The sequence below is a fragment of the Diabrotica virgifera genome, chromosome 5 (genome assembly GCF_917563875.1).
Source record: "Diabrotica virgifera virgifera chromosome 5, PGI_DIABVI_V3a".
Lineage (NCBI taxonomy): Eukaryota > Metazoa > Arthropoda > Insecta > Coleoptera > Chrysomelidae > Diabrotica > Diabrotica virgifera.
Genome location: NC_065447.1, coordinates 258,298,241 through 258,323,990, shown reverse-complemented (window position 1 = coordinate 258,323,990; position 25,750 = coordinate 258,298,241). Strand labels below are relative to the sequence as shown.

The following is a 25,750-nucleotide window of genomic DNA, read 5'->3' as shown; positions in this document are numbered from 1 at the left end:
TATTACACATAATATAATTTATATTATAAAGAGTATTATAAACTATAAACAATAATTCTTTCTTAAAATTGGACAATTCATCCAGTTAGACAAGGGATGATCTGTCTTTAGGTGAATGTGAGAGGTGGCATTCGGATTTTTGCGGATAAAGTTAGATGATAACTTAGTTAATAATAATTGACTTATGCTCCTTCTCAACTATGCCCGGAACATCTATCAAAAAAAAAGTAAGATATTGAAAAATTTCAAAAAATTTCGTTTTTTTTTTATTTTTTTTTTTTGCTTATAACTTTAAAACGATTCATTTTGGAACAAAGTCGTATAGGAATAAAACAAAGGTAATTAACTTTTCTATCAGACGCGATTAGTTAAAGATGTCTTTATTTAACACCCTTGCTACAAAATAACAATAAATATAAAATAAGGGGGTAAAACAAGCCTGTCTTTATTCAATGTTTTTCCATCACTTAGGTTACACTTGGAAACTTCCTAATTCGCTTAGAAAATTTTTGTAATATGCTAAAACAGTACACCAAATTTCATTAAAATTGACTTACTAGATTTTGCATAATAATTTTGCAATCTAAACTTTTTTAAAAAATTAAAATTTTTTAAAATCTTGCACAACAAAAACTAGAACATACAAAAATTTGTCAATTTTTTTACATATTATTATAAAGAAGCACTCCACCTATCTAATGCACTTTACAGAATTAAAATCGGATTATTTAAGCAGCCTCAGCAATGTTTTAAATTTATAAATAATTTTTTGGCTTATAAACAAATTAGTGCTGTGTCCAGGAGGGGTGCTACGGGCTCCTTTATTTAGATGGACTTACCCAAGTTTTTTATGTATTTTGATGTTATGAAGAAATACATAACATCGATTTTTCTCAAAATTAAACATTTTTTTGTATTTCTTGGGTAAATCTAAGCAAAAAATGTTCTTATAAGTTTTTTCGTAGGATGCATAGTTTTTGAGGTAAACGCGGTGGAACATTCAAAAAATCGAAAAATTGCAATTTTTGAACGAGAATAACTTTTGATTAAAAATAAAATAGCAATTCTGCTGACAGCATTTGAAAGTTTAAGTCAAATTATACCGGTTTTAATTATTTGCATTGCTAAAAATTAACTTTTTTATTATTTTATTATTAAACAAAGCTATTTGTTTATAAGCCAAAAAATTGTTTATAAATTTAAAACATTGCTGGGGCCTCTTAAATAATCCGATTTTAATTATGTAAAGTGTATTAGATAGGTAGAGCACCTCTTTATAAATGTAAAAAAATTAGCCAACTTCTAAATGGTCCACTTTTTGTTCAGAAAGATTTTAAAAAATTTGAACTTTTTTAAAAACATTTATATTGCAAATTTATTATGCAAAATCTATTAGGTCGATTTTAATAAAATTTGGTAGACCATTTAAGTAAGTTATAAGAATTCTCTAAACGGATTACTAAGGTTCTATGTGTCACCAAAGTGGTTAAGAAACATTGAATAACAAGAGGCGTATTTTGCTCCCTTATTTTGTATTTATTGCTATATTGCAGAAAAGGTGATACCTTAAGACATTTTTGACCAGTCTTATATCATACAAAATTAAATTATGTTTATTTTATTTCTGTACGACTTTGTTCCAAAACGAACCGTTTTAAAGTTATAAGCAAAAAAAGCAGAAAAAAATCGATGTTTTTCGAAATTTTTAAATATTTAAATTTTTTTATTAATGTTCCGGGCATATTTGAGAAGGAGCATAAGTCAATTATTATTACTGAAGGTGTCACCTAACTTTATCTGCAAAAATCCGAATGCCACCCCTCACATCCAAAAATACACGTTTTTTTACAGATTAGTCCTGGTTTAAGTAGAGTTACATCGAAAACAGCATGGCAAGTTAAGTGTTTATTAAGGACACTTTTCTTTAATGTTGAGGCTTTCAGCCACGTTTCCACCTTTGTGCCTTCAGTCATTTAATTTTTTTTGAACTATCAGTCATGTTTTTAAGCCTTCAACCACCTTGTACATGACTTGCTGCAACATAGCGACCTACTAATTTACCTACTATTGAATAAAATATTTGTTTAAATTTTTGTGTTAGGCTTTGATCTCCCTAGTGATCGTTCTTGCTACCATTATTTGTCTTTGGGATTAGCCAAACTACCTGTGAGAAGAGCTAGCCAGGTTAAGGATCTCATTGATTGTCTTTGTGCTGGTAGAGAGGAGATACTTTAGCTAAGGTTGTTCCTAAGTCAATCGTGGATTTCAAAATGGTACAGGTACAACCCACTTGAAGTGTCCTTGAGTCTCACCACGTTTTCTTGTTATCCATTTCTGTTAAATATTAATACCTCTTAAATTTGATAAAATCCTGTTATTACTTACCTTCCTGCTATATATACATAATCAGGACAACATTGTCTTCTGGTGCAATCAACCCATTTACCTTTCTCGTTACACTTGTATCTGGTGGTGATGATATTAGTTGATGGACATATTAATGTATCAGTGCTGAAAATAATATTCGACTATATAAATAAAAATTACGAACAAGTTTTAACTCATCATCAAGGACAAGGTGTCAAATTGGCACCAATTTTTCTGATCAGGCAGATAATTCCATGAATATCTAGTCATCTTTAAAAAGTACTAGATACCCTAACCAACTAGATGGTCTGACCAAATAAAGTATTCAGCTGGAAACTCATTCTGTGAAGCTCTTAGAGCAGCTGAAGATAGAGACCAATGGAGAAACATTGGTAGGAATATTGGAAGAAATCACGATCCTCAGTAATGGGGAAACGACAAGAGAGAGAGAGAGAGAGAGAGAGAGAGAGAGAGATACCCTAACTTTCAACTTAACTAAATAAAGATGATCTCTATCCATAGATGTTTGATGATTGCCGTAATCGATTAGAAATATGTTGAATCCTAGTTTTAAAATTAAAGAAAAACGAATCTCATTTTTGTGGGGAAAGAAATAACCACAGAAACTAGCTGTCTTCATATTTGAATCTGGGCAAAATGTATCAGTTATATAAAGTTGATTTCGATAAAACATCGAAAGGTGGACGAGACATATTGTATACTGAAGACCACGCGAGCACAAGCGTAATAGAGGAAGACTACAAAAACGATGGCTAGTCGACAACAAAGCAAAAGTGGGTAGAAACTGGCACCAAATAGCATAAAACAGAGAAGAATGGAGAACTCATGGGGAGGCCTTTGTCCAGAAGTGGATGCAAACAGGCTAAAGAAGAAGAATATATGAAGATGAGATGCAGGATTCTTTGTTCTATTTTATTAAGAGGTAGATTGATTAACAGCTACGTTTATATTACTCATTTTTTATATAATTATTTAAATAGAACAATTTGAAGGTATTAGTCTTGAGCAAGTAATGGAAGTAAAATACCTTGGAATTATATTGTCAAGTTACGGCGACCTCGACAAAAAAAAATGTGTGTGTACTTTGTACGCACGTAAGAACATATTCTTCTATTATATAATAGGTAATTTAAACGAAGTAAATATACTTAAAAGGTTATTGGTACTTATTTTATTTAAAAATCAAACTAACTTTCTTATCTACCACTTTCAAAAAAGAAGAATATCTTCAAAAATTATATAATAATATACTTACAATCATAAAATCTATAAAAAAAAATTAAAAAATAATAACTTGCTTGGGGTTTGAACCCACTTCACGTCTACGCCGTACGAAAGTTGACGCCATTTCAAACTGCACCAAACTCTCGTATACGTCATGTGGGAATATACACAAACTAAACTTTTACACCATAAATTTATATGAATTTAATAAAATTATTAATTTGATTTTTGTCGAAATAAAATACAACAAAATATAGAGTAAGAAAACGATATATGAGATGAAGATTTGTAGAAAGTTTGTTCGTAATCAGATTATGTAAATTAAAGCATTGCCTACTAATAGGTAACTACATTATTTTGTTTACATTTTCCAAATAGATAGGTATTGAAACTATTAGGTATTTCCAACTGAAACATTTAGAATTACGTACCTGCGGCTTTTCAAAACTATTTAAAAAGTCACTATAACTATAAATTTGATTTTATTTCTGTCCACACATCAATAAAAACTAATATTATACAATATTTTTGTTTACCGATAACCTCCATATTGAACAATTATTGACAGATCATTTCAAAATTTCAACACCCAATCAGAGCCCGTATAACAACTAATACCATACTGTCGGTGTGCGAATGCGCGCGGATCAATAAAATTTTACCCTCAATCGATTCGCCGCTAAAGAAGAATATCTTCAAAAAGTGAGAAATCAAGTACAAAAAGCAAATAGACTGGCAAGATGCCTTAATAACACTATATGGCGAAACCGACATATTAACACTGAGATGAAGTCAAGAATTTATAAAGCCAGTATAAGATCAATAATGACATATGCATCAGGAACAAGACCCGATACAGCCACAACACAAAGACTACTGGAAACGGCAGAGATGAGAGTACTGAGAAGAATTACAGGAAATACTCCGAGAGATCTAAAGAGGAGTCAAGATCTTAGAAGACAATGTAACGTGCAGTGTATAAACGAATGGACCCTAAATAGAAAAAAAGGAATGGAATAACCACATAACCAGAATAGGGGAGACACGTGTGGTCAAAATAGCACGAGATAAATCACCAATCGGTAGAAGAAGTATCGGCCGACCGTGCAAAAGATAGAGTGTCAACCTTCCATAATCGGCCAATGAACTAGCAGAATTGCTTATAAAGAGGAAGAAGAAGAAGAATAAATAGACCAATTTAAAATTTCACCTACCTTTCACCTGCAGCTATTTCATTCAGCTGATCTATGTAATATCCATCTTCTTGTAATGCTACTGCTTCCTCATTCCAACTTTTTGTTATGAACATTAAAAACAAAAATATTCTAAATAGTGATAGGTTATTCTGAAATACTAAGGGAAGTTGACTTTTTGTTGATCTCATCACTTGATTGGTCATCAAGCTGTTGATGGTTTGTTAACTAAAACACCTGCAATTAAAAAAAGATTTAATATAGTTTTTGTTAATGTTTAAAGTTTACTCGAGAATATCTTGTAGCTCATAGATATGTTTTATAGACCACCAAAAGACTTTCGATAAAGTGACGCTATGACGCTAATGAGTGATAGAGTGATAGAATACAACTCGATAAACTGACGTCAATAAAAGAAGTCGGTATAAATGATAAAGATTTTGGAATTACTAAAAACATATTATACTATAATCAAACAGCGAGCATTAGAATACATGGCAAGTTGACAAATGGTGTACCAACTTGAACAATTCTGTGGGTATTCCTCTGCAGTTTGATTGCACGTTGAACCTCTGTTGCTCATTGTCTGCGTCTTCTAACAGTTCATGTTTTATGTTTTGTCAGCAGTTTCAGCAGTTTTAAGAATATGTTTTTTAAGCTTCTTTAACTTCTTTAGTGTCTTGGGTCTGGATCCCGCGTACCAAGAAATGTTTATTAATAGCAAGCTGAAAATTTGTTAATAGCTTAACGGTGTCTAGTCGGACAAACTTTGGTGTATACGGGAACACTGGAACAGGAGAATTTTTAATTGTGGAACAGGGGACAGGTTACGAATGTCAGACTACGAAAACGTCCCATGTATTTTGTCGGACAGAACTTCCAATTGATTTGTTACCTTTTCATTAAACTCTCGTGCAAAAATCAGACTGCTATTAACCATCAATATAATTTCTGTTATTTCAGTTCAGAGAAATAACTTAATAAATAATAAATAATAATAAATATTCATAACTTATGTAAAAATTAATTTAGAACCTTCTTATTAGACGGAATGCTGAGACTTCCGGTGCTTAAATCATACCCTACATTTCAAAGCAATTGGTCAAATAGTTTAAGGGCCGGTTGTTCGAACGCTAATCAAAAATGATCATTATCAAATATTTAATTACTGTCACAACTGTCAACGTCAACTTTGATTGGATTGCTGAAAACATAATTATTGATTACAATTATGATATTAGTTAATTAATTATGTTAATAATTGTTATGTTAATTGATTAACTGATCTCATAATTATAATCAATTATGTTTTCAGCAACCCAACCAAAGTTGACATTGACAGTTGTGACAGTAATTAAATATTTGATAGTGATCATTGTTGATTAGCGTTCGAACAACCGGCCCTAAAAGTTATTTAATTGGTTTATTCCAAATTAATTTTTTTTGCAACACTATAAGTCAGAAAATTATGAAGTTACAGTAATACTTTGGATAGTTTATAAAAGAAGAAGATTTACACTATTAATTTAATTAAAAAAAATGACAAAAAATAATTCTAAATATTGCAAAATTATTTTGCAAGAACATGTGAATTAAAAAAAGGGGGTGCTAACTTCGTTCCTAATTGTCGTAGGACAAATGTTTTTCTTTCTAAATGTGTATAAAAATTCAGTTTTTCTAAATATGAAATAGCTATTTGTATAACAAGGGAGGAAAGTGCTACTTTTCCTCCCGAGAATGAAGTTTACTGCCCGACGCGTAGCGGAGGGCAGTAATCATTCATGGGAGGAAAAGGCACTTTACTCCCATGTTATACATATGGTTTTTCCACCTTCCTCAAATAACAAGTAATTTTTTTATTTTTACTTAATTTATTTATGTAACTAACCAACAAAATTTATTAGAATTAAAACTAACAAGTAGGTACAATATAACTGTCAACTGTCAAATATAAGTCAAATTATTAATGTAAACATTGTTAAATCAAAATAAAAATTTACTGTTTTTACCATTCTGCAAAATACAGGGTGTTTTATAAATAAACGTTAAAATGTTTAAATACTTACGTAATAGAAAGTAGATATTGTACAGGGCGTCAATAAGTTATATTTCATGAATGAAATACCATGACGTCACTTTTACTTTTCCTCCCTAGGGATGAAAAATATTTTCCTCCCTAGGGAGGAAAAGTACAACTTTGCTCCCTACAATCAGGTCCGGAAAAGTATACTTTCGGTAGAGGTAGGTGGAAAAATTAATTTTTCTACGGGTAACGGTTAAAAAGTTATTCTAATTGTTTATAAGGAAGCAAAAAATCGACATGTTTTTGCAAAATAATTTTACACTGTTTAAAATTACTTTTTGTCAATATTTTTAATTCGATTAATAGTATAAAAATGTTCTTCTTTCATAAACTGTCCGAAGTATTACTGTAACCTTATAATTTTATACTTATAGTGTTGCAAAAAAAAATGAATTTACATATATGAAATAAACAAATTAAATAACTTTTAAACTATTTGACTAATTACTTTGAATTTTAAAATATAATTTAAGCACAAACAGTCTAAGAATTCCGTGTAATAAGAAGGTTCTAACTTAATTTTTACATAAGTTATGAACATTTATAAAATCTCAAAATTTATGACTTATTTTTCAATTATCTAAACAACAAATAAGGATAGACATATTCAGCGAACGCCATATTGAAGTTTTTTATATGATTCATGAGTTTCTTATTTTCAAAGTTTAGATTGCTTCACGTTTTAGTAATAGACGAAAAAAGCGAAAATTTACCGTTTTTTGATCTTCATTTGTTTATAACTATGTATATCGTCAAAAGCGGCTGCAGGAAACATATAGGTTATTAATATATACACAACGCAAAAGTCTAAGGATATTTTAATAATTTGACAATACCAATGACAGAAATTATTTCATGACCATATAAATTTGCTTGTACTATAATTGTTGATGCAGACACTCACTTCTTAACAAAAAAAAATTGTAAAACTGATAGCAATACGTGTTTTAGAATGTTTTTTATAGGGGACAAAAAATCGACATTTTTATGTTTTGTTTATTTTTTATTTTAGTCACTTTATACCATTCTTGCTTAATAGGTGAGTTAAACATATTGTCTTTTTACCATGCAACGACAACATTTAACGTTGGACGAGATGAATAGAGCCTTGGGCCTTCTTCAAGCTGGTATGCGACAAACTCAAGTTGCTGACCAGCTGGGTGTCTCACAAAGCGTCGTAAGTCGTTTGTGGCGTCGGTTTAGAGACACTGGGAGTCCAGCCGAGCAGCATACAGGACGTGGTCTCTCTACAACCGTCGCTCAAGACCGATATTTAATTTTAAATGCCAGAAGGCAGCCAACAATACCTGCACCCCAGCTGGTTAATGAATTACAGCTTGCACATAATGTAACAATTAGCCGCAGTACTGTGAGGAATCGTCTCCATGAAGCCAATCTTCGTAGTCGGCGACCACTGAGATGTCCACCTCTATTTAGAGGCAATCGCGCTGCAAGATTAACCTGGTGTCAAGAGTTTCAGAATTGGACTGACAATGACTGGGCCACAGTTTTGTTTAGTGACGAGTCTAGATATGGATTTCATCCAGATTCTCGTCGGACAAGAGTTTGACGACGACCCGGAAATGGAGAACGATTACGACATCTTCAAGAAGTGTATGCATACAGAGGTGGTACATTAATGGTATGGGCGGATTGACGAAAGGACTGACTTCATTTTCCCACGTGGCTTTCTCAGAAGTCAGCAATATTTGGACACTCTTCTTGAACCTGTTGTGCGCCCGTTTGCTGCTGCTGTTGGAGAAAATTTTTACTTTATGCATGATAACGCTCGTCCACATGTTGCGCATATTGTAACAAACTGGTTGGATAACGAGGGTATTGATGTATTGCCGTGGCCAGCACAATCACCGGACTTCAATCCCATTGAGCAAGTATGGGACATGCTCCAACGAAGAATTACTCCACATATGGGCAATATCTACAATGAGTTTCAATTAAAAGAGCTTCTGAGAAAACAATGGACACAACCACCTCAAGCAGACATTAACAATGTGATTCGGAGCATGAACAGTAGATGTAGAGCGCTGTCATAAACCAACCTGGTGGCCATACTTTATTTTAAGTTTATATTTCGTATTTTTGACATTTTATGGTGGTATGTGAAACATGGGTGATTTTCAGTATATTTTTTTGCTCCAATTTTCTGTTTTTTTTTTGCAATTCATGGTTTTTGACATATTAAACCACAATTTAAACTACAAATTTTGTATTACTTTTTTTAAGTTGATTACAGATAAACAAAATACGTCTATTTATAAAAATATCCCTAGACTTTTGCGTTGTGTGTAGATGCCCATACTATTCAAGAAATTTGGTTTCGGCCTGGAGGGGGATGTGTCACGAGAAAAATCTTATTTCTCTGGACTATTTGACATGTTCTACGTGTCGGACTTACTAATTGGTTAACATATTTGTCGGACAAACATTTTTTCAGATATTATATAAAATTTGTTATTGAATCAACTTAAAAACAACCTGCCAGTTTTCACAATCAAAAACTTGTCAGGATGACATTTTCCACAATTAAAATCACGTTCCACAATTAAGGGAAAAGGCGCAAAATGTCGGCTGTCAAAATTTTCAATGTGTTTTAAATGTATTCGTTTTTTTCGAATCCTGAGAAAACTACTAAGTATTTTTGAAAAATTTAGACGCTGAATGAAAGATTATATTATTGCTGAGGGCCGAAAGTCCCTGAAAACTTCTATAAGGTTTATTTTAATAAGTTACAGGGGTGAAAATAAAAGAGAAAATTTAGTGTGATTTTTAATTTCAAAAATTTCACTCAAAAGAAACCTTTTATTTATCTAAGGAACTTTCGTCCCTCGGTCATAACGTAATCTTGACAATTTCTTATTTAAGAACCAAAATCACTAAAGAGAACATTGAAGGTGCAGAGCTTAGCAGATGAATCATCTTAGCCAATATAGTATACTTCGCTAGAAACGAGATTTTTAAATCAGGAGACATTATAAGACGTATCTACAGACCATAATCTGACGAATAGTTTGCTTCAGTGGGCAGGCCATATATTTAGGATGAAAGAAAACAAGCTTCCTACAAGAAACTGTTGAATGCAAGAATACAGGGAAGAAACCTATTTTAGAGAACCGAGAAATCGATGGGAAGGCGATGTGGATGAGGACGTAAGAAATGAAATTTCTGCCAGTCATTATTGAGGAGGATGGCCACAGACCGTATTAAATGGAGAGATTTGCAGAGGGAGGCAAACCTCGCGTCTAGCGCCATGGGATAATAATAATAATAATAATAATAATAATAACAACAACAACAAGAACAACAACCACAAGCGAGCCAAACAACAGCAAGAGCTCCACTCGCTGAAGGTGCTGCGCTGGAACATCAGCCGGCGCTCACTCAAGCGGGACGACCGAGGCAGCGCATGAAATGGACTGTGTCCATCAACGAAAGCATTTTGCGCTTCTATTATAAGGTGACCAACCTCGGTCAAGAAACGATCGGCTACAGACAACAGCTGTATGCCGAATTTTGCAGGGAGTACCCAGATATTCAAGTATCGGAGCAAAGAGTATCAGATCAATACCGGGTAATCATAAGAAACAACCTTATCCCAGAGACTAGACACAATACGATCAAAAGCGAAGTCGAACGGGAGATTAATAACCAAGAGCTAGTTTTAGATCAAGTCCCTAATGAAATCCTTGATGAGCAGATTCCTCAGATTCCCATACCAGAAACTCAACCTGACAATACACAGCAGGAAAACAACGAGTTGCGCGATAGTCTAGAGAACGAAATGGCTCGTGCCGTACAAGAGTTTAATGGAACAAATCCACTTAGCAGACCACCGCTACCACGAATAAACTCTTGTAAGAAACTAGGTGCCCTGTTACAAATTGTGAATACTGAAGTCCTACCCAATTATGTCGTAGAAGCCCACACATTGGAATATCTGCATATGCTAATCTACTGTGCAGCTACAGCAATTGCCAATGTAATGAGCGTTAAGATCAGAACACGACGGGGTACTAATAACGGAAGGACTGGTAACAGAATTGCACCCTGGGAAAAAAGACTTCTCGGAAAAATTGAATTACTGCGTAGGGATATTGGTCAAGTCACAGAATATATAAGAGGTGTTACAAGTAGAAAAATCATTAAAAGAGCTGAAGAAATAATGCGGAGCACTGCAAGACACTCGAGATACGATCCAGAAAATAACACAGCCCAACAGTGTCTGGATACATTAAAACAAAAACTCTCCGTCTATTCAGGACGATTAAGAAGGTATAAAGTTAGTAACAACCGAAAATGTGACAATGCACTTTTTGAGAACTCTGAGAAGGCGTTCTACCGAAAACTCAATTCCACCGTAGAAAGTGTCGACAAGTCTTACCCAAGCCAAGAAGAAATTCATGAGTTTTGGGGAAATCAACTTTCCACACCAGCTGCTTTTAACAACAATGCTGGCTGGATAGAAGATACGACGCACAACTGTCACCACTACGTCACTGCTAACTACGAACCATTCACGACTGAAGAAGTCTCAAATGTCATCAAAGAGCTTCATAACTGGAAATCTCCTGGACCAGACGGAGTTCAGAACTTCTGGCTTAAAAAGTTTTGGAGTATTCATGAGTGCTTATCAACATTAATTAATCATGTTATTTCTAATCCGCAGGAATTACCATCATTTCTAACTCAGGGAACTACTTATTTAATATCCAAGGATCAAAATAACACCCAAGATCCATCCAAGTACCGCCCAATTACTTGTCTTCCAACTTTGTATAAATTGGTCACATCCTGTGTAACCCGGCGTATCTACCAACACTGTGCTCTAAACAATATCATAGAGCCTCAACAGAAAGGATGCGCTAAGGGTTCCATGGGTTGCAAAGAACAGCTTATCATCGACTCAGTCATTTCTAACCAGGCATTCACTAAAAAAAGGAACCTTTTTACTGCTTTTATTGACTATAAAAAGGCCTTTGATTCAGTACCGCATGAATGGCTAATACATATATTGAAAATATACAAAGTCGATGATAACATAGTGACCTTTTTAAGGCATATAATGAGAGATTGGAAGACTAAAATTCACCTTAAAATACCTGGTGAAAACAATATCGAAACCGAAAATATCGCAATCAACCGGGGCCTGTTTCAAGGAGACTCGTTGAGTCCACTGTGGTTCTGTTTAGCTTTGAACCCCCTTTCCCAACTATTAAACTACACTGACTCAGGTTTTAGCATTAAAAGCAATAATACTGTAGTAGCGAAGCTCAATCATCTGTTGTATATGGATGATTTGAAATTAATGTCTTCAACTCGAGAACACCTAGAAGAGATGCTAAAAACTGTAGAAACATTCTCTAATGATATTAGTATGCAGTTCGGTCTAGACAAGTGCCGTGTTTTGAATATAGTCAGAGGAAAGGTACAGCCCGGTGGATTCGATATGCAAAATGGCCAGAACATCGAGGCCATGGGCGATAACGATATGTACAAATATCTTGGAGTGAAGCAGGCGCGGAAAATTGACCATAAGCAAATGAAAACTGAGATAACAACTGAGTTTATAAGAAGGGTAAAACAACTGCTTCGTTCACAGCTTAACAGTAAAAATTTGTTTAAGGCACTGAACACCTACGCTTGTTCCGCGCTTAGCTATTCATTTGGTATTGTTAAGTGGACAAAAACGGATATAGAAAATCTTCAGCGAAAAGTACGAACACACCTCACAAAGGCACAAAAACACCACCCTAAAAGTGCAGTAGAACGAACGACATTACCCCGGTATTTAGGAGGAAGAGGACTTATGGATATAGGTGAGCAATTAGATAAACAGATTGCTAATTTAAGAACTTATTTTCAGATGCAGGCTGAGACATCTACTCTACACCGCGCAATTTGCGCAGTAGATGACACAACACCTATCAAACTGAGGGAACCAGAAATGCGCATAAACCACCTTACTAAGGACGAAAAACTGCGCACCTGGATGGGTAAACCTCTGCACGGGCGACATCCCAATGAGGTTAGCCAAGACTATGTCGACAATACAGCGTCGAACTATTGGTTGACATCAGGAAAGATGTTCCCTGAAACGGAGGGTTCATTACTGGCCATTCAGGATCAGGTTATACCAACCAGAAATTACCTGAAATATATCGTCAAAGACCCTCAGGTTCAAAACGACAGATGCCGATATGGATGTCAAGCCCAAGAAACCATCCAACATATTACGGGGGGCTGCCAGGCATTTGCTGCAACTGAATACAAGGAACGGCATGACGCAGTGGGAAAAATCCTTCATCAAGAGATAGCTAACAAGCTGGGACTTCTCCAAACGGACCATCTCCCATATTATCAATACGTTCCTGAGAGTATGCTTGAGGATGGCAACTACAAGCTATACTGGGACCGCAGTGTGCTCACAGACCAAACAGTGGCACATAATAGACCAGATCTCGTACTAGTTAATAAATTAACAAGACAAACAACACTAATTGATGTGGCGATACCTAACAACAATAATCTACGTAGTAAATTTACTGAAAAGATCGCCAAGTATAGAGATCTGGAAATTCAAATACGGAGACAATGGAGAATGCAAAGTACCCAGACGATACCTATTGTTATGTCTACTACTGGAGTCATTCCGAAGACCCTCCTCGAAAGCATAAAAAAGCTGGGTCTCAATGAACATATTTATAAGACCATGCAGAAAGCTGTACTACTTGCGACGGCCAGAAGTGTAAGAAAATTTTTGGGAGATACTCCTGCATTCCAAGTCACCTAGGGCTCGATAACACGGAAAGAGTCCCACCAGAGCTCAATTCTTTTGATACCGTAGGTATCTGGGATGAGTCAATTTTCCCCTCAGAGGGAGTGTGAGCCGTATGGCTAAATCTGATAATAATAATAATAATAACCTGTGGGAGTTTTTTGTCAGTTCTTCTATCAGGCGCGGCCCCCTGCGAATGGGGGATGCTTTCTGGGTATTCGTAGCGCCAATACCCAGAGGGTAGCAGGGATACTTGCCGTGGAACAAAAACTGACACTTGGCAGTAGGTATAAAATGCACACCCATTAATATGGAGAATATTGATTTATGTTTAGGATCGCTGCCTGGGGATCGCCAGGGCACGTCTGGAGCCGGCGCTGGACGTGACAGCATGCGGGACGTCGGTGGCAGGGTGTTGAGGAGGCGGGCCCCTGTCATACAATCAGCTACAGCCCAACAACAACAACAACCACAAGCGAGCCAAACAACAGCAAGAGCTCCACCCGCTGAAGGTGCTGCGCTGGAACATCAGCCGGCGCTCACTCAAGCGGGACGACCGAGGCAGCGCATGAAATGGACTGTGTCCATTAACGAAAGCATTTTGCGCTTCTATTATAAGGTGACAAACCTCGGTCAAGAAACGATCGGCTTCAGACAACAGCTGTATGCCGAATTTTGCAGGGAGTACCCAGATATTCAAGTATCGGAGCAAAGAGTATCAGATCAATACCGGGTAATCATAAGAAACAACCTTATCCCAGAGGCTAGACGCAATACGATCAAAAGCGAAGTCGAACGGGAGATTAACAACCAAGGGCTAGTTTTAGATCAAGTCCCTAATGAAATCCTTGATGAGCAGATTCCTGAGATTCCCATACCAGAAACTCAACCTGACAATACACAGCAGGAAAACAACGAGTTGCGCGATAGTCTAGCAAACGAAATGGCTCGTGCCGTACAAGAGTTTAATGGAACAAATCCACTTAGCAGACCACCGCTACCACGAATAAACTCTTGTAAGAAACTAGGTGCGCTGTTACAAATTGTGAACACTGAAGTCCTACCCAATTATGTCGTAGAAGCCCACACATTGGAGTATCTGCATATGCTAATCTACTGTGCAGCAACAGCAATTGCCAATGTAATGGGCGTTAAGATCAGAACACGACGGGGTACTAATAACGGAAGGACTGGTAACAGAATTGCACCCTGGGAAAAAAGACTTCTCGGAAAAATTGAATTACTTCGTAGGGATATTGGTCAAGTCACAGAATATATAAGAGGTGTAACAAGTAGAAAAGTCATTAAGAGAGCTGAAGAAATAATGCGGAGCACTGCAAGACACTCGAGATACGATCCAGAAAATAACACAGCTCAACAGTGTCTGGATACATTAAAACAAAAACTCTCCGTCTATTCAGGACGATTAAGAAGGTATAAAGTTAGTAACAACCGAAAATGTGACAATGCACTTTTTGAGAACTCTGAGAAGGCGTTTTACCGAAAACTCAATTCCACCGTAGAAAGTGTCGACAAGTCTTACCCAAGCCAAGAAGAAATTCATGAGTTTTGGGGAAATCAACTTTCCACACCAGCTGCTCTTAACAACAATGCTGGCTGGATAGAAGATACGACACACAACTGTCACCACTACGTCACTGCTAACTACGAACCATTCACGACTGAAGAAGTCTCAAATGTCATCAAAGAGCTTCATAACTGGAAATCTCCTGGACCAGACGGAGTTCAGAACTTTTGGCTTAAAAAGTTTTGGAGTATTCATGAGTGCTTATCAACATTAATTAATCATGTTATTTCTAATCCGCAGGAATTACCATCATTTCTAACTCAGGGAACTACTTATTTAATACCCAAGGATCAAAATAACACCCAAGATCCATCCAAGTACCGCCCAATTACTTGTCTTCCAACATTGTATAAATTGGTCACATCCTGTGTAACCCGGCGTATCTACCAACACTGTGCTCTAAACAATATCATAGAGCCTCAACAGAAAGGATGCGCTAAGGGTTCCATGGGTTGCAAAGAACAGCTTATCATCGACTCAGTCATTTCTAACCAGGCATTCACTAAAAAAAGGAACCTTTTTACTGCTTTTATTGACTATAAAAAGGCCTTTGATTCAGTACCGCATGAATGGCTAATAGATATATTGAAAATATACAAAGTCGATGATAACATAGTGACCTTTTTAAGGCATATAATGAGAGATTGGAAGACTAAAATTCACCTCCAAATACCTGGTGAAAACAATATCGAAACCGAAAATATCGCAATCAGCCGGGGCCTGTTTCAAGGAGACTCGTTGAGTCCACTGTGGTTCTGTTTAGTTCTGAACCCCCTTTCCCAACTATTAAACTCCACTGACTCAGGTTTTAGCATTAAAAGCAATAATACTGTAGTAGCGAAGCTCAATCATCTGTTGTATATGGATGATTTGAAATTAATGGCTTCCACTCGAGAACACCTAGAAGAGATGCTAAAAACTGTAGAAACATTCTCTAATGATATTAGTATGCAGTTCGGTCTAGACAAGTGCCGTGTTTTGAATATAGTTAGAGGAAAGGTACAGCCCGGTGGATTCGATATGCAAAATGGCCAGAACATCGAGGCCATGGGCGATAACGATATGTACAAATATCTTGGAGTAAAGCAGGCGCGGAAAATTGACCATAAGCAAATGAAAACTGAGATAACAACTGAGTTTATAAGAAGGGTAAAACAACTGCTTCGTTCACAGCTTAATAGTAAAAATTTGTTTAAGGCACTGAACACCTACGCTTGTTCCGCGCTTAGCTATTCATTTGGTATTGTTAAGTGGACAAAAACGGATATAGAAAATCTTCAGAGAAAAGTACGAACACACCTTACAAAGGCACAAAAACACCACCCTAAAAGTGCAGTAGAACGAACGACATTACCCCGGTATTTAGGAGGAAGAGGACTTATGGATATAGGTGAGCAATTAGATAAACAGATTGCTAATTTAAGAACTTATTTTCAGATGCAGGCTGAGACATCTACTCTACACCGCGCAATTTGCGCAGTAGATGACACAACACCGATCAAACTGAGGGAACCAGAAATGCGCATAAACCACCTTACTAAGGACGAAAAACTGCGCACCTGGATGGGTAAACCTCTGCACGGGCGACATCCCAATGAGGTTAGCCAAGACTATGTCGACAATACAGCGTCGAACTATTGGTTGACATCAGTAAAGATGTTCCCTGAAACGGAGGGTTCATTACTGGCCATTCAGGATCAGGTTATACCAACCAGAAATTACCTGAAATATATCGTCAAAGACCCTCAGGTTCAAAACGACAGATGCCGATATGGATGTCAAGCCCAAGAAACCATCCAACATATTACAGGGGGCTGCCAGGCATTTGCTGCAACTGAATACAAGGAACGGCATGACGCAGTGGGAAAAATCCTTCATCAAGAGATAGCTAACAAGCTGGGACTTCTCCAAACGGACCATCTCCCATATTATCAATACGTTCCTGAGAGTATGCTTGAGGATGGCAACTACAAGCTATACTGGGACCGCAGTGTGCTCACAGACCAAACAGTGGCACATAATAGACCAGATCTCGTACTAGTTAATAAATTAACAAGACAAACAACACTAATTGATGTGGCGATACCTAACAACAATAATCTACGTAGTAAATTTACTGAAAAGATCGCCAAGTATAGAGATCTGGAAATTCAAATACGGAGACAATGGAGAATGCAAAGTACCCAGACGATACCTATTGTTATGTCTACTACTGGAGTCATTCCGAAGACCCTCCTCGAAAGCATAAAAAAGCTGGGTCTCAATGAACATATTTATAAGACCATGCAGAAAGCTGTACTACTTGCGACGGCCAGAAGTGTAAGAAAATTTTTGGGAGATACACCTGCATTCCAAGTCACCTAGGGCTCGATAACACGGAAAGAGTCCCACCAGAGCTCAATCCTTTTGATACCGTAGGTATCTGGGATGAGTCAATTTTCCCCTCAGAGGGAGTGTGAGCCGTATGGCTAAATCTGATAATAATAATAATAATGGCTTTATTGCCCAACAGTTTCCCATTTATAGGACAAATACAGAAAAAAAAAAGAATGTGTGTGTACTTTGTACGCACGTAAGAAGTTATACTTCTATTATATGATTTCAACGAAATTAATATACTTTAAACAGTTTATTTATATTTTATTTAAATATTAAACTAATTTTAATACTTACTACTTCTCAAAAATTTTTATTAAAACAGTGCCAAGAATTAAAATAATAAAACAATAAAACACACACAAACAAACACATTGAAAAAGGCCACAAATGATTTCTGAACAATGTAGGAAAATTTTTTAACTAAATACGTATTTTCTGAAAAAAAAATTATATAATAAACTTACAATCATAAAATGTATAAAAAAAATAAAAGTTTCCATTGGGGTTCGAACCCGCTTATCAGTGCAGTTAGTATTGAAATTCATTCACCTTAAACTTTAACCCACGGAGACCATGTGTCATCATGTGCGAATATCCACTAACTAAACGGATTAAACTTTTGACGGTTCTGAATTTAACCAAATTATTTTGATTTTGAATTGAAATTATTTAGAATTGAAAGAAATATTAGAATACAACAAAACAGAGTAAGAAAACAATATATTAAGTGAATATTGATAGAAATTTTGATGGTAATCAAATTATGTAAATTAAAGCATTATATTCTATTTTAGTAGGTTCTTTTTAAATTTTCCAAATAGGTAAGTCCTACCTATGAAATTTTTTATTAGGATAATGAAACATTTGCAATAATTATTACGTACCTGTCGCTTTTAAAAACTATTTAAAAAGTCACTACAATATTATAAACTTGCATTTTTCTCTGCCATCACAACAATAAAAACTAATATACACAACATTAATTTGTTTATCCAAAATCTCCATATTGAATAATTATTATTGACAGATGATTTTAACACCCAATCAGATCCCGTATAACGTTTATACCAAACTGTCTGTGTGCGCATGCGCGCAGAATTATGAAATTTTACTCTCAATCGCGCCTAAAGGAGTATAACTTCAATAATCACATAATTCATTAGTATAACATCTACAAAGTAATAGTAGAGACCTAATCTAAGTAAAGAGAAGCCATTTTTAACAAATCATTAAGTGAGCACGAAAAAATATAACAATGATTGCAAATACTATTATAATTCTTACACATGACAAAAAGAGGCGATTTAACTAATATATTTGTTCTTGCTCTTGGACACTTAAATAAAACGTTTGATCTAGATCTAACTCGAGGAACGTTGAAATTAATTTGTGCTAATAAATCACTACAGTCAATACTGTTATGTAATAATTTATACAAAAATGTTAATGAACTAATTTCTCTCCTTAATTCTAAACTAACCATGTCAACTCTACAACATAATGTATTATTATCACATCCACGGTTAGGATAGATTCCATCAATTTTAAATATCAGATATTTTATAAGTTTTCTCTATACTTTTTCAATATCTTTTGTATAACAATTATATATAGGATACCAAACTAAACTGCAATATTCTAATTTTGGACGTACTAGAGAATAGTATAATAATTTTATTGGTGTTATGTTGGTGAAGTTTCTGCAATTCCTAATAATGAAACCGTACATTCTCATAGCTTCAGAAACTTTTTGTTCAATATGCAAATTGAAAGTTAACTTGCAGTCAAAAATGACACCTAAGTCTTTGAGGCTATTACATTTTTCCAAAACAGAGTTCTGAATTATATAGTTAAAGTTAACTGTCGTCAATTTCCTGCAAAAACTCGCTACTTTACATTTTGTAGAATTTAATAGTAGTTTGTTATTAGTACACCATGTATCAATAGCAGTTAAGTTACGCTGAAGTTCTAAACAATCGCCAATAGTGTCGATCTTACAGAAAATTTTCAAGTCGTCCGCAAAACACAATTTTTTACAGTTAATTTCTTGAAACAAATCATTAATATAAAGTAAAAATAATAACGGTCCTAGATTGGAGCCTTGCGGAACACCAGACTTAGACAGAATTAAATCTGACTTAAAGCCATTATAGAATACATAATGTCTCCTTCCTATTAAATAACTACCAAAGAATTTAATTAAATTAACAGAAAATCCTAAATTTGATAACTTGGATAATAAATACGGATGAACCACCTTATCAAATGCCTTCGAGAAATCTGTATATACGACATCAATTTGTCCTTGTTCATCTAATACTTCAGAAATAAATTGTGTCATCACTACCAGGTTTGTGACGGTAGATCGTTTATCTATGAATCCGTGTTGAAAAGGTGCAATATAGCCGCGAACACACGGATATATACGATTATACAGAACAATCTCGAAAATCTTTGAGAAGTTACACAACAGAGAGACAGGTCTGTAATTAGATAAATCAGATTTAACTCCATTTTTAAATATAGGACATACTTTTGACTCTTTCCATATTTCAGGATATTTTCCAGTTTCCAAAGACAAGTTAAACAGTTTTTGAAGCGGTTTGACAAATATTCGTGTACAATATTTAACTAGAAATGCTGGAATATTATCTGGACCAGTCGTCATTTTATTTTTTAATCTTTTAAAAGCTTCCAGAATTTCATTTTCTTCAAATTTCAAAAAATTAATGGTTGGTAAATTAAAACCCTGAACGCTGATGTCCTCTGGTTCATTATTGTCAGTAGATACATATACTTTTTCAAAAAATGTTTTAAAAGCGTTGACAATATCCTGGGGATTATCAAAAGTATTTCCCTCATAGCACATTTCACCTGGAATTCGCGATGACTTATTTTTAGTATGTACATAATACAATGGGATGGATGAGGTCCGGAGTATTATGGTTGTACTGTAAGCACAGAACTGTTCCACAGACGGATTCTACATATCCTTAATATATATTCATCAGCCATCCAAACAATGTAGATATACTAATAATTCAAAGAAAAGACGAGGACAATAGAGCATTACGAATTAATGGTTCACCCGGTATATTTTTGATTGAGTTTATTACAGATCTATTATACATATACTAACATAAAAATTTACTACTTTTAACGATTTTCTTAACGTACAAGTTTCTTACCTTTAAAAATGCGCGATATAAGGATTGCCAATAGCTTCATTTATTAACAATTTCACTCATTTTTCCCAAGAAGACTGCACAGACCGATAGCCACTCTCCGAACTAAAACAATGAACTGTTGGGGCTCTTAAAATTAAACCAGTCTCAATTAATAAGTATCTACTTCAATTAATTGTGAATGTCAGACATTTCTGTAGTTCATTTCTGGTATTGGAGTTACGTAGTTTCGTTATATCAGATGGACGTATGATGATTATGTAGACATAAAATCAATTAAGATACTGAGAAATAGGATTTATTATTTGTTTACTTGTTTATTTAGTACTACATTGTAACGGGATTCAAGAGTTTAATTCATTATTGAAATTAATTACAGTAATATTTGATTTAAAAAATCGCAAATAATTTGAGTAATACATACCTATATATAAAGGAGATCTTCAACATTTTGCTTCTTAATAACAGCCAGATCAATACCGTTGATTCTGTAAAATTTCTTGGTATTTTTTTAGACAGCAACCTCAAAATGGTCCCCTCATAACGATTTGTTAGGTAAGAAACTCGCCTCAGCTTGATATGCAATAAGATCTGTTTCGAAGGAAAGCAATTTAGCATCTTCTAAAATAAAATGTTTTTCTTTGTTCGACTTTCATCTTCGATATGGTCTTCCTTTTTGGGGTTCTACTGCAGCTGCCCAATTCGATGTTATTTTTAAATTCCAAAAAAGAGCAACAAGAAATCTCTTTGGTCTCAGAAGGACAACACATTGCAGAAGTTACTTCAAAGATCACATAATTTTAACACTTGCTTCTTTATATATTTTAGAAACTGCTTAATTCGTAAACACTACATGTCTTTCCAGCAAGGGGTATAGTCATGATTACTGATTACTCCACAAAAAATTCAACCTTTGATGTCTACCGATCCCGTCCATTGAGTTAATAAAGATATTAGAGATAAAGATTATATTCCGCAAGAAAACTAACACGTATCTCCCTTTACAACTTAAATCTGCAACATGTTTATTACCCAAGTTCCGTAAAATGACAAAAGCATACCTATCTACTCCCTACAAGATTTTGCGCATACCCCGTTAAACTTATTAGTTCCTAAGGTTGTATTTTATTTGTAGTACATTCTTTCAGGTTTTTTGCTGTAAATTTTAAAGAACCGCTTGGATTGACATGAAATTTGGCATACGCATAGCTAACATGTCAAAGAAAAAAAGTGATATGGTGCCGATGTGTGCTTCTGCCCTAGGGGTGAGTTTCACCCCATCTCGGGGGTGAAAAAATGTATGTCCAAGATAAGTCCCGAAATGGATAAACAGACTAATTTTAAGCAACTTTTGTTATATAGAGTTTTTTCACCAAATCAATACTTTTCGAGTGATTTGCAAGTGAATATGTTCATTTTTCAACAAAATAACCACGTTTTTAGACGGTTTTTCGCAAATAACTCAAAACGTAGGCATTTTGTCGAAAAAAAATACTCTTACCAAAACTCTAGCCTATAAAAAAGTGAAAAAAATAGTGTATATATTAGGTCTCTATACCTAGCAAAAGCAGAGTTATAGTTAATGAAAAATAGGTTCATATTCGAAAAATTCCAAATAGAATAATAATTCTGAAATATCTAAATAATGAAGCATTCTTGGGGAAAACACATTACAACTTTTTTAAAGTGTTTAAAAAATGATTTATTTCTGTTTTTATAAAAAAAATGTAACAAATGTATCACATGTAACCAAGTTACGCTCAAAATAAAATTGGTCTCTTTTGTTTTGGCAAAAAAAAATCAGGAAGAACACATCCCAATTAGCAACTTAAATGAAATTAATCGTTACCGCTTCACAAGTTACTTTACTTATGTTGTGTTTATACGATCTGTAAGTTTCATCGATTCAAAGTGCTTATTTTTGAAAAAATTTGGTGTTTTAAAGTAAAATTTTTAAAAATTTTAGTTTTGAAAAAATGCTTTTTTTCAAAATAACTTAAAAATTGGTAGAGATACCAAAAATCTTAAACAATAAAAAATTCGGCTTTACTTTTCTGAATATTTTGTATTTTTGTGTTTTTCTGTAAGACAACAATTGGTTAAGATTCGGTGTTTTTAAATTTGCATACACTCGTGATAAGTAACTCGTTCAAGCCCTTTTAACTACAGCTCTTGCAAAAATAAGGACTTTGAACCGATGAAACTGACAGATCATATGATAAATACATACGCGAGTAAAGACCTTGTGAAGTGGTAACAATTAAGTTCATTTTAAATGTTAATTAGGGGGTGATTTTCCCTATTTCTTACCAAAAAAGGGACCAACATTATTTTGGGCGTAACTTGTTTACTTTTGATGCTAAAATTTTTTTAAACAAAAATAAGCATTTTTAAACACTTTAAAAAATTTTAAATGAGTTTTTCCCAAAAAAGTGCTTCGTTTTTGGTTATGGCACGTTAAAATATTCGATTTGGAATTTGACGAATATGAACCTATTTTTCATTAGCTATTATAACTCTGCTTCTACTAGGTATAGTGACCTGATATATACACCATGTTTTTTAATTTTTTACGTGCTATATTTTTGATAAGAATTTTTTCGACCAAATACTTACTTTTTGAGTTATTTGCGAAAAACCGTCTGAAAACGTGGTTATTTTGTAAAAAAATTAACATATTCACTCGCAAATAACTCGAAAAGTATTAAGTTGGTGAAAAAACTTTATAGAACAAAAGTTGCTTAGAATTAGTTATTTTATCCATTTCCGCACTTATTTGGAACATATATTTTTCACCCTCAAAAGGGGGTGAAAGTCCCCCCTAGGGCAAAAGCACACATCGGCACCATATCACTTTTTATCTTTGACTTGTTAGCTATGTGTATCCAAATTTCATGTCAATCCAAGCGGTTCTTTAAAATTTAGAGGTTTTGCAATATTTTACCTTTAAAGAATGTACTATTGTAGAATGTTTAATTTGCAATTTATTTAAATTTTGCAATATACCTATTATTTTTGATTTACTTGCATTGTCTTTTATTTTGTAATATTGACGATTTATATAATTTTAGTAAATTGTATTTTTGTTATTGGTATTTTCCGCCTCTATTTAGGCTTTGTCCATAAAATTGTAAAATTTTCAGTGACAATGAAGCATATTTCTACTACTAATAATTTTTTTCTTCTCCGTAGGTACTGTGTTCATTGCTAAACGTTGGTTATCAAATTATGGTATGTAGAAAAAAGTAGTACCTAGCTAGTAGGAAATGAGTTAGGTATAATTGGTTATAGAGAAATACTGGAAGATAACGTAGTAGAACTTGTAAGAACGAGTGATAGAATAACAAGAGTAAATTCATCAGATAGAGGTCAGTGATGGCCATAATAGCACATTCTTTAAAAATAGATAAAGTCAATTGTTTACATCCAAAAGTGGACCAAATCACACTGAACAAATTTACAGGTGTGTGAGGTACTTTCGTATGTGACTCCGACAAGTGTGGCCACGTCTATGTCAAATGAGTGCAAATTCGTGGTACTTTTACTTCTATGCTGTAAGTTTCTTTGTTATCCTTCATATTTGACACCCTCTCGTGTAATGGATATCAAATGAGATGAATAATTTCGTATACCAACCAACATTTTGCAATTTATATTCAAGATTGTTTATACCTATCACGGTCAATACTACTGTATGGAATGGAGGCCTGGATGCTCAACATAACGCTGATGAACAAGTTAGAAGCTTTTGAATTTCTGACTTAAGAATCTTGAAAATACCTTGGACAACCCACACCACCAACGAAAATGTCCTGAGGAGAATAGGTACCTACTGATAGGGAGCTGCTAAAGATCATCACAGTTAGAAAAGTTCATCTTATTATATCTCATAATTATATTAGATCTCATTATATGTGGGACACATATAATGAGAAACGAAAAGTACCACCTCGCGCAACTGATCAGGGGACATCCATAAACTACGTCGTTGAGAAGAGGGAGGGGGCTTGCTTATTTCGACGAAATACGACAGAGGGTGGGGGGTATGAGTGCACAAAGGAGATACAGTAGCGATCAACAGGTAGCCAAAACCCGTTCCAAGATTGCGGCTATAATTTCGAATATTTTTTCGAGCTATTTGGCACACGTATTCGCAATATAATAAAGAATGGCGGTACAGAGCCCAATTTGAAAAATATATTAATATGTGGAAATTACTCTGTAATTAAATACAATATTAAAAAAAACGAGCCTGTACCGCCATTAAGAAAAACAAAAAAATACACTTTCTTCAAATAAACTTTTTTATCCGATGCCTAGATTTTGTGTCATTTTGGAACTACTAATGAAATAAAAAATTATAGTAGTTCCAAAATGACACAAAATCTAGGCATCGGGTAAAAAAGTTTATTTGAAGAAAGTGTATTTTTTTGTTCTTCTTAATGGCGGTACAGGCTTGTTTTCTTAATATTGTATTTAATTACAGAGTAATTTCCACATATTAATATATTATTCAAATTGGGCTCTGTACCACCATTCTTTATTATATTGCGAATATGTGTGCCAAATATCTCGGAAAAATATTTAAAATTACAGCCGCAATCTTGGAACACGTTTTCGCTACCTGTTGATCGCTACTGTTTCCTCTTAATATATTGGTATATTTAAATTTGTCGCTATTGTCTCTATAAATATAATTTTTTACTAGCTTTTACCAGCATTAAAATATCAGATATTCATATAAAAACGTGTAGTTTTTGAAATGAAATTGAAAATAAAACAAAACGTTTACGAATAAATACACCTTTGTTAAAGTTAAAAAGAATTCTCTTGTAGATACTTTTATCGCATATATTTCGTTTTTATCAGTCACAGCTTTAAAATAATATTAGGTAGCACTTTTGTACAGGACAACAA

The 25,750-nt window shown here is 34.4% G+C and overlaps 1 protein-coding gene across 1 annotated transcript in view; it reads right to left on the bottom strand.

Moving 5' to 3' along the window:
• Positions 1–21,060, bottom strand: part of LOC114324852 (collagen and calcium-binding EGF domain-containing protein 1-like) — a 36,877-nt gene extending 15,817 nt beyond the window's left edge. Inside the window, exons 1-3 of the mRNA XM_028272734.2 lie at positions 20,837–21,060; positions 4,827–5,042; positions 2,386–2,511 (exon numbers count right to left, since the gene is read on the bottom strand). Of these exons, the coding sequence (XP_028128535.1) occupies positions 2,386–2,511; positions 4,827–5,011 (311 nt within the window). The 5' untranslated portion in view covers positions 5,012–5,042; positions 20,837–21,060. The remainder of the gene's footprint in view (positions 1–2,385; positions 2,512–4,826; positions 5,043–20,836) is intronic.
• Positions 21,061–25,750: the final 4,690 nt, after the last annotated feature.